The sequence below is a fragment of the Tigriopus californicus genome, chromosome 8 (genome assembly GCF_007210705.1).
Source record: "Tigriopus californicus strain San Diego chromosome 8, Tcal_SD_v2.1, whole genome shotgun sequence".
NCBI lineage: Eukaryota > Metazoa > Arthropoda > Copepoda > Harpacticoida > Harpacticidae > Tigriopus > Tigriopus californicus.
In genome coordinates this window covers 8,197,013-8,207,344 of record NC_081447.1, presented here as the reverse complement: position 1 = coordinate 8,207,344, position 10,332 = coordinate 8,197,013, and the positions used below count along the sequence as shown (strand labels likewise).

Below are 10,332 nucleotides of genomic sequence, written 5' to 3'. Positions count from 1 at the left end.
TCATTTTTTCATGACTTGCATTTGATCGGTTTGTTTGACTTTCTAGCCGACAATAAAGCAACATGATTTTCATCATAAAGGAAACAAACTCAAACATATTCATCACACTGAGCTACAGCCAATTCCAGGCAGCTTTCTCAATCAAAAGCAATGTTATTGTAGTAAACCTGCTGAATAACCAAAGTTATGTTCAAAATGCCTCTAAAGCTATGTCTGAATATCGAAAGCATGTATTATCTCTCATTTTAAGGATTCTTCTCAGTTTCTTTTAGATGGAAATGTACAAACTGTCTAATCGTATTGACAAAGAATGTCTGTTAAACTACAACTAAAGTGTTCATCAATCAATCAATTAATTAGGCTTGAAATTTAATCAACAACTCGAGATCAGACGTGGGAGAAGAAACTGTGTGCATTCAGCCAGTTGAACTCGAACCGGGTGGCCCTTGTATCTGTACTTCCTCGAAGATTAGCCACAATACTGAACTAGTCAGTTGACGAGGAGAATGGGTGCTCCTTAAATCAATGGTCTCTACCAACTTTGTTTGGATTAGGAATTAACAGGGAGAACAAACAACGAATTGTTCAAGATTTTTTTTGGAACTCATCATTATATGTAGTACTCGTACATAATGTGGCAATGATTCGTGACCCTTTGGAAATCTCAGAGAATCGTAAGGATATCTACGCGACTTAAGACATCTGGAGGATCCATTTCTTTATCATTCTACTTGAGGCATTGCAAAAGCATGCGTGTACAACCGAAGCCTTGCACATTGCTCCTCGATAACACATATACGTAGAGGCCCCATCAAATCAGCTAGCCAATGCCAAACGAAAGGCATTCTCCGCACTTGGTTTAAATCCATTCCGGCGACTACGCATTCAGTACCAGTAGTGCAAGGCAAGTGAATAGTCAATCAATAAAGACTGAATTTTCCCTCTCTCCGGAATGGGAGACTCTTTCAATATCAGCTTTTTTCATCAACTTGAATGCCATTTATCTTGGCAAGAAACTCGGACGACGATTAGCCCGATTTTCATTATACAGTGCCATCCGTACATTCGTCCCCTCTTGTGCACAACGAATATCGTATATGTAAGCAAATGGTTCATTCAACGATTGATATAGCCGAAAGAATGGTACATTGATGAACCATTGCAATCAACTAGAAGATAATTGTTGGGAACCCTCGCTTAGAGGCACGTGCAGTTGACTTCATCAGCCATTCATCCTCAGTAAGCCACCGATCCGTCGCAACCATCAGCCTGGGCAAAGTACGTACTGTTGGTGCTTCAAAATTCGTGCTAGCTGTGTGGTTAACGATACTTCAGCGAACAATGGATGTCCTCCTGTTTTAAAGCAAAATGGATTTGATTTGAAATTGGGCACCAACTATTCACTTGTAAAACGGAGGAGCTCTCAGGCATTTTTGGGGGCTACTCGAATTAGTTTTGTCAGTCATACATTGGACTTGCTAGCACGAAAGAAAATGCCTTCAAGCTCCAAACCATACCCGAAATGCTAAGGGTATTATCCGTAGTTGAGATGCTGGTCCTCTCCTTTATTTTGAAGGATGACATCCAGAATGAACAATGGAAGGCTTCATCCATGTATCTGCTGCATTCGAGGAGGAGAACCATTCCAAGGTGGAAGCGTTGTTTTTGTATGTTCTCTGGTTCCATAGCTCCTTAGTTCCAACCAATCTCTGGCTTGCTCCACCCGGAATGAGTCTGAACCTCTCGGAGCTAAGGAAGGGTGGTGGTGAGTCATCATCAGCGCTCGCCAGCTCCTTGCTCACCAACAGAAGCTAGCTCTCTTCCAAAGGCGGGTTAGTACGAGCGGGAGGGACCTCATCCTCGTCCCTCTCCCCTTATCCTCGACATTTGTGGGCTACCCGTTGAGACTGTTCGAATCTTTTTCCGCTGCACTCTGGCCAAGGAGATAAAGCAGAAGCGTATCGAAATCCTCTCCGTCCCTTCGTCCCACAGGAAAGAACATCTAAGCTCGAATCAAGCGAGCTCTTGAGCGTCCACATGATAACCATTATGTGTCAAAACCGGTCCCATCAATATTTGACTACTGAACGTGCTGAAGCCTACGAAAGCCTAGGAACGGTATTCGCCTCGGAATTTCGGCTTCCAATTACAAACAGATTGAATACTTGGCACATACCACGTACTTTGCTTAGGCAGTCTCCAACCTTTCAAACCCAATAAAGGGGGGGGGGGGAGGAACACCTCGACTACCCAAGGATATTTGACATTCCGATAATTATTTCCGCTTGCCGTTCACTTGGAGCCCACAAAAAATCGACGGAAGTATATGTTGGATGACTATTTAAAAATATTATATCGAATGCCGAATCCCAAGGTGCTATATGATCCCCGTGAAAAATGTCAAACGACGCCTTATCAAACAACCATCTGTGTAGTGCTCAGACATACTTAGCGTCGTCCTCTTTTTTCATGACTTGCATTTGATCGGTTTGTTTGACTTTCTAGCCGACAATAAAGCAACATGATTTTCATCATAAAGGAAACAAACTCAAACATATTCATCACACTGAGCTACAGCCAATTCCAGGCAGCTTTCTCAATCAAAAGCAATGTTATTGTAGTAAACCTGCTGAATAACCAAAGTTATGTTCAAAATGCCTCTAAAGCTATGTCTGAATATCGAAAGCATGTATTATCTCTCATTTTAAGGATTCTTCTCAGTTTCTTTTAGATGGAAATGTACAAACTGTCTAATCGTATTGACAAAGAATGTCTGTTAAACTACAACTAAAGTGTTCATCAATCAATCAATTAATTAGGGCTTGAAATTTAGCTCAACAACTCGAGATCAGACGTGGGAGAGAAACTGTGTGCATTCAGCCAGTTGAACTCGAACCGGGTGGGCCCTTGTATCTGTACTTCCTCGAAGATTAGCCACAATACTGAACTAGTCAGTTGACGAGGAGAATGGGTGCTCCTTAAATCAATGGTCTCTACCAACTTGTTTGGATTAGGAATTAACAGGGAGAACAAACAACGAATTGTTCAAGATTTTTTTGGAACTCATCATTATATGTAGTACTCGTACATAATGTGGCAATGATTCGACCCTTTGGAAATCTCAGCGAATCGTTCAAAGCAATATGGTGTGTCGGTGGTCACGGTCCAGGGCTCTTTTGCGATGTGAAACTCTTGTAGAAGTTAATTATTAGCAAAACTTGCAAACAAACAGATTCTCGTGGGCTTGGCTCCAATCCCAAGATTCGAATAGAGGAAATGCGTTTTCTGACCTTCAGCACTGGAAAGCACCCACTCGAGACAATCAATGACAATTAAAATGAGGATCCATGATACACCCCAGTATGGTTGACGCAAGTTTGACATGAAGACTGATTGTTCTGGATTGGACTGGAATGATGAATGTTGCTGAAAGCAGGCATGATATAGTGGTTGGTTGCTTGATGAATGGTACCTCATCAAAACATGTTAGGCACATTCCAACCTCGAGGGGGTGCAAGTTGAGTGAATAATGAGGGGAAGAATGTAACGAGCAATTACCTGATGCGACCATATACATGTACATATTGTGCATATAAATGGAAGGGACCCTACACACTACAAACATGTCCAACCACATGTACTACTAGAGAACAACAGCCACTGTTACCAACACGAATACATTCATTGGCATGTCTAAACCATATTAGCCTCGAAGGCCTGCTTTCATTGGAGAGTGAGTGGTCCATCCGAAGGAAGGAACAGCCGGATTGTTCCCTCTTATCCCCCTTCTTCTTGCCCAACTGACACATTCAACATGCACGCTTTGGCATCTTCGACATTGTACACACACACACACACATTGTGCATTCTACATCAACTCGAAGTTTCTCGGTTTATGGACAATCTTCTCACTTTGGACTGTTCGTACGAGAATATCATCATATCAACCCGACAACACGCTTTAAACTAATATTGGTCATGTCGGCAGGAGTATGCTGTTTCTTTTACTTCACAAGCCACTCACAAAAGCCCAGCCTAAAAGGAATTTTGTTTCCTAGGACTTTTTGGGTGGAGCCCTTCAACGACGGCAAACAACAACAATGTAACGTAACGCGAGGAAGCTATTAGCCAATCAAGTAAATTGTTCATAAAAGTGTAAATTGGATGAAATGGTTTTCGGAGCCACTCTCCCTGGACCTTTGTCGGATGGAGTGGAGGAATTGCTTTTTATTGCCTGGGCACAAGCTTGCCCTATCCAATCTAGTCACAACAGAAAGAGGAACGAATGATACAATAACAGTTGCAACAAAGTCGTCAACAACAACAACGATAACAAGAACTGCACTTTAAGAACAACAACACCAATCGTGTTTCTGTTCCAAAGTCTGATCCAAATCTGACAGTCAGGGTAATGCTAGAATCGTACGTGTCCTTGTGTTCTTGTGTTCTTGTCATAACCCAAGACGCTACTGTACACTTTTTAATGTTTGATATTCGTGCCTGTTTTTATATATCACAGATTCCATGAGAAAATCTTCCCTTTTAACAGCATCACGACGGTTGATTGCTCCAGTATTCGGCATAATTGACCAATTGACCAAGTTTCTTTGAGTAAATAAATGAAATCCTGACATTATGTACGTACGGGCTAAGGGTTTTAGAAAGATAATAGTGGTTAACAACTGGGTAGCCTGAAATGTAAACCATACCATATTCGTAGCACCTAATATCAAGAATGCCTGGAGTTGATGGTGTCTGACAAAACAGGCTTTTCCAATCACAATTGGATCAGCCTTGTTTTAGCTCACCGTCAAGATCAATCTCGAATCAACTGGGATTAACCTCCAGCCAAATTGGCTTAGCTTTACCCGCACAGGGTGTTAAGTAAGTAAATAGCATGGGCCTAAGGAGCTAGTTCAAAGATATGGGAAGTCTTATACGCCACGCGAGTAAGAAATAAGACCACTTGACTTCATCGTCTTCAAGTCAACCGCTACCATAAACCTCTAACCACTGACCTCTTACCTATTTTGTTATTCGTGGTGACCAGCACTTTGGCAGTTGGATTGGCAGCATTGACGCACTCCTTGCATTCAAGGGCGCAACACTTTTGAACCGAAGATGATTGGATCATCTTCCACTTACGAGAGTCCTGGCCACGCTTAGGAAGAGTTCGTCATTTTGAAAAGAAATACAAAGCCAAAGCAAAGCCAGGCACGCGCACGTGGAGTGGAGGAAGGCAAACTGTCAATTATCCACCAACGAACTCAGTGGACTTTGCCTACTCTGATCCGCCTCTTCGAAGTTCACTTGGGAATATGTTGGCTATAAGTTCCACCACCCAATGATGATTGCCTTAATGATTCTCTTGGATAGACGCATGGAAATCCTTGGACCAGCTCACTGGTGTCATCCCAAAGCCATGCTGCTTCACTCAAGACCAGTAAGTAGACTGACTACAAGCGAATGGATTCAGGGAACTCAAACGAGGGAGCAATGTTCCAAACCTACCCAACCACCCGCCCACCAACCAACCAACCAACCAACCAACCAACCCATCAACCAGTCAACCCACCAGGCAGTCATCTTGGTTCCATGGCACAATCCAACAGAACACCGACTGAAGCACCGAGCTAGGGATAGGAAGGCGCGTGCAACAAACTGGTTCCTTGCATTTTAAAACTATAATCAAAAAGTTGAAAAATTTTCCTTGGAAATGAAAATTAAGATTCAAAACCGTTTGAAAGCAATTGATCCATATAGCAACCACTTATGAAACCCGTTAAAAACTTCATTTGGTGGAAGCAATGGGAGGTGTCAATTCCAAACAGGGTGATAATGACACTTTTTATTTGATAAAGAGATCTGCTCCCATCACTAACAGAGCTAACCTGGACAAGAGAAAGATCGCTTTGGTTAATTATCTCAAAATTTGTTATTCGTTTAATCCTGGCGTTTAACACAAAATTAGATCAATTCTTCACAAAATAATGGTTTTTTTTGACTTATTTCAGGCCTCTGAGTTGGGTTATTAAGTCAGTTCAGAAGCACTTGAATGTATAAAAAGTAACAAAATAAGCAATCTCTCTACATAAAGGTCCCGCCGATTCCTTCCCGGTCAGTATGACAAACCCTAGCTGGACCGCTCCTGCGTTCGCCTCCACTAGCTTGTGCGTGGAATGACGCGATCCAATGGCAGAGGAGGAAGAAAGAAAGCCCTGTCTGAGCTCGAAGAAGATCGAGCAAGAGGATCCACGGTTTCACAACACAAAAAGAACCTGAAAACAGAACGAACAGGGAGAAGAGATGAAGGTCCATGCTGTGCTTGATTCAGCCGTCAAGGGGGCGAAGGCATCCTTAGTGCATGTGCAAGAAGATGGTCGAAAACGACGGCGATGGAGAGAGAGAGAGAGATCCTTTTCTAGAGAGAGCATCTCCCGTATTTGCCGTTCTCTTCTCATGCGTGTGCTCAAGGTACCACGATATCAGCTCACTACCAATGACTCGACGGCCTTACGTCCTACATGCATGCAGGAAGAGCGCGACTTGGGCTCGCGTTCTTGCGCGGCTCTCGCGGGTCTCGCGGCCTCAGTTCCCAAGGAGCCTCTCTTAGACCATGGATTCCTTGGACTAGGACAGAGGAAAAAGCCAACGCATACACATCACATTTACGGAGGAACAGGGAGGCTCTTCCCCGATGCTTCTTATGCCCCTCTATCCTCTCTCATGGCGAAGGTTCGATTCCTTTCGTTTGTGACGATGACGTAAATGCAAGCCACTGAGACAGTGACAAAGAAAAATAGAACCATAGAAACAAAGAAGGAAAGAAGAAAAGACACAGAGACAGAAAACGAGGTACTCGAGAGATGCCTGAGTCACACTTACGACTATGAAGCAGTACTAAATTATGATTGCAAAAAGGTTTATGGGACAACTATGGAGGTTTTGTCTGTTTGGTTAGCCCGCTGTCAGGGATTGAAGAGAATTTGTTGCACCTAGGCAGATTCGAGGGTAACAACCTTAACAAGCTATGTTGTCAAAAGCTTATGTAGCTGACCAAGAGCAGGCCGAAAATTCGAATTTTATGTAGTGTTTACAACATCACTTTGGTCACATCTCCTGAGTTCCCTAAGTATAGTTTTGGTCTCAAATTTGTTTATCTGTTCAACAAGATTTTGTGGTCGCGTGAACTGCTTATTTGGAGTAAAGTCCACGATTAGGAGATAAAAAAGTTTACTTCCGTTCGCAGTCCACATCTCTCTGGAAGTCCGTGCTTCAATATACTCAACAAAGTGGACCAAACTGTCCAGCTGTCGGGAGTGTCGAATCCAATCTCTGTCCTACTGACCAACATCTACACGGGATTCTCTTGTTCCAATACTTCTGGTGAGGGCCTATCCCCCTAACACTTCGCTTTTGTTGGCCTCCCGCAAGGAGGTCCAGTTTCGCCATCCCCTTCAACTTATATGTATCTGACATGCCAAAGCCTTACCATTCATCATCATTCCTCAAAAAACACCTTCATACTCATACGCAAACTATATCACCTTCGCCCAACCTTCATTTGCAAACCACCTCAACTCAACAATAATCAAGGCCAGAGTCAGGATCAGGATCGAATTCATTTGCAACAGACTTCTCGTCAAGAATGTCCCTCTTCCATGAACTGTTCAACTTTGCCGAACCTACATTATTATTTTTTCTATTTCTGTTTTTCTTGCAGACTTCCTTACCATTACTGGGAATGAGATCCCGAGCAGTCCAAGGTGAAAGAGTGATAAATCTTATTTTTTTAGCTCACAATTGACAAAATATCCGATTTACCAACGAATTCGAGTTGGCGGATCTGGCTAGCCCTTGAATGTAGGGTTGATCAGGAATTTTGTTCAAGAATTTGCCCAAATCTAACTTAAAGGAGGCTACCGGATCAACCTAAACTTTCTGAACATTTGAGGGGAACAAATTGTACAAGGATGGAGCCCGAGAAAGATGAGAGGTGTACTTCATTGTTCGAACTAGCCTGAATTCACGAGGGCCTAAATTTTGAGATGCTCTCAAAACGGTCACTGCAATTGATCCTAAAACATGCGTTGGGAAAAGGCTCATGGAGACTTTTGAATCCGTACAGAATCAAATCTCTTTATTACCATCTACTACTTCGAATTACCTCTACGACTTGCACTCTAAAATCCGTTGATTCCACATTCACCAAATTCCTCAAGCGACACATGTGCCTCCCTTAAATGTTAATAATGCAAGGACTCATTTTATATATGAAACCGAACCCTTTTTCAACAGTGCGATGTCCAGACACAACTTGCCTTTTCTGCTCAAGTACATGCTAACAATTTACTCTCCTTGATCACACATATCTTCGGAATTTCGGTGATCAACCACATTTTTTCCGGCTCCCACCAAAATTCCGCCAAAAAATGGAAGGTGACAAAAGAATTGTCTAATTCGGGTCATCCATTCCTCTGCAAAATCTAGATTTTCATCCCTTGCCACAATCAACTTGTATATTGCGTTTCCATGGAACCACGAGTCGTCTCCATCAGGCCAACAGAGCTATGCATACGTACCATAGAAAACCATAACTAGAATGCTTAAGTTCAACAGGAGCTGTACCGCATGAGCATGTTTTCAGGTTAGCTGACGCTGGTGGAAAAGCGACAAAGATATTTCGTGAAATCTCGCTTCAGGCAAGTTGAATTATCATCATGAAACGTTTGTTATTCCTCTTTAATCTTTCTTTCTTTTGAATCTTACAAATATACAAGTAGAAAGAGTGGCAGAATAATAAAAAAACATGCTTTTTAGGGCATAATACACGTAACATGTCAAAAAAAGATTTGGACATCAGTAGAGCAAATCATGTACTCTATTGATTGCCCTTGTTTAGCAACGCATCTCGAAAATCTCGAAAGTGTAACAAAATGTATCCGAAATTGCAACGCAATGATGAGGCATTCGGGATTTCGTTTCAATCTCCCAACAATGTGCTTGAATGTGGGCGACATGATTGCGCCTATACATAAACAAGGTAATTCCGACACCTCTGGAGGTCAGCCTGAACCCAGGCTTGTTCCTGGCGTTTCAGTTAAGTGTTTCCACCACATGGATGAAAACTTTAGCTTGAGCCCCATTTTAACCTCTTCAAAATTTGTTCTTAAAAATGTGGTCGGACAACTTACTCAAACCCATTTTATGAAGCGTGCTGGACGAGAGCAATTGCTTGACAAGAGTCTTATTAGGGTTTCTACTCTGAATTTGGACGAGCCGTCAACGATTCAAATTTGCACAATAGTTGTCCTAAGTAATTTACAACGAATGGAACATTTTTTCCACCAGCGACAGCTGAGACGAAAGCATCCGATCGCAGCGCCCTTGATCGATCTATATATGAAGTTATCTATGGTACATGCGTTCCCAGCTAGGTATTCTTTTTCAGTTCAGTTACCAGGACATTCTTCAAGCAATGGGGGCTTGGGTCAATAGCTAGAGCTCTCCACCGCAGATAGTACTGACCCCTCGTAGGTTGCACCCATAGATACCATAGAACCATAGATTCTAGTTATGGTTTTCTATGGTTGCACCTCACCCGGCCAACAAAGCCAGCCATCATAGATATGCAAATTCCGAATTCCGATAAGCATGTTTTTTCCGTGTTCGGTATCAGATTGGTTCTCATCTGTGGGTATAGCTAGCATCTAAAAGTTTCCTTGAGAAAGGTCGCAGAAGAGATTCGAACCGGTGACCTCTCTCTTGCCCGTTGGGTTACTATCTTTCAAACAGTCTAGGTTGATGACAATATATTCTACACTTGGTAACCCTGAGCCTAGGATCCTGGTTGGACCTAGGGACCCTGGATTCAGAGACGCCCGAGGTTTGACAAGCGGCTGCCTAGAGCATCTTTAGTTGGACACACAAAATTGAGGGGATAGACATCTAAATCATTCTCAATGAAAATCGATCTGAATGAATCAATGAACTGAAAGACCATTACCAAGAGGCAGGATTTATGACACTGATTTCAATATTATCCATTCACATGATGTTTTATGGTAGCGTCCATTTCTTCTTCTACTGTATGTAAATTTTTGGCCATTTTGACCTTAATTATTCCGAATCTATTAAATTTTGATCGCATATAAAGCACCAAAAGATGATACACGCTGCCCAATACATCCAAAATCTTAAAAAGTGGAGCACTAGCACTTTTTGAGAGTGGTAGAACAAGTAAAAACAAAGAGAGAGAGTGGTGGATACAGTATCATGTTGCAATAATCAATCTTTGAAATTATGATCATCCACTTGCTTGTTATCTCAAAG

At 42.3% G+C, this 10,332-nt stretch overlaps 1 protein-coding gene across 1 annotated transcript in view; it reads right to left on the bottom strand.

The window, feature by feature from the left end:
• Positions 1-5,469, bottom strand: part of LOC131884516 (cyclin-dependent kinase 14-like) — a gene marked incomplete in the record, with an annotated part of 32,572 nt that extends 27,103 nt beyond the window's left edge. Inside the window, 1 exon segment of the mRNA XM_059232330.1 lies at positions 5,026-5,469. Coding sequence (XP_059088313.1) covers positions 5,026-5,134 — 109 coding nt within the window.
• Between the last annotated feature and the right edge of the window lie 4,863 nt (positions 5,470-10,332).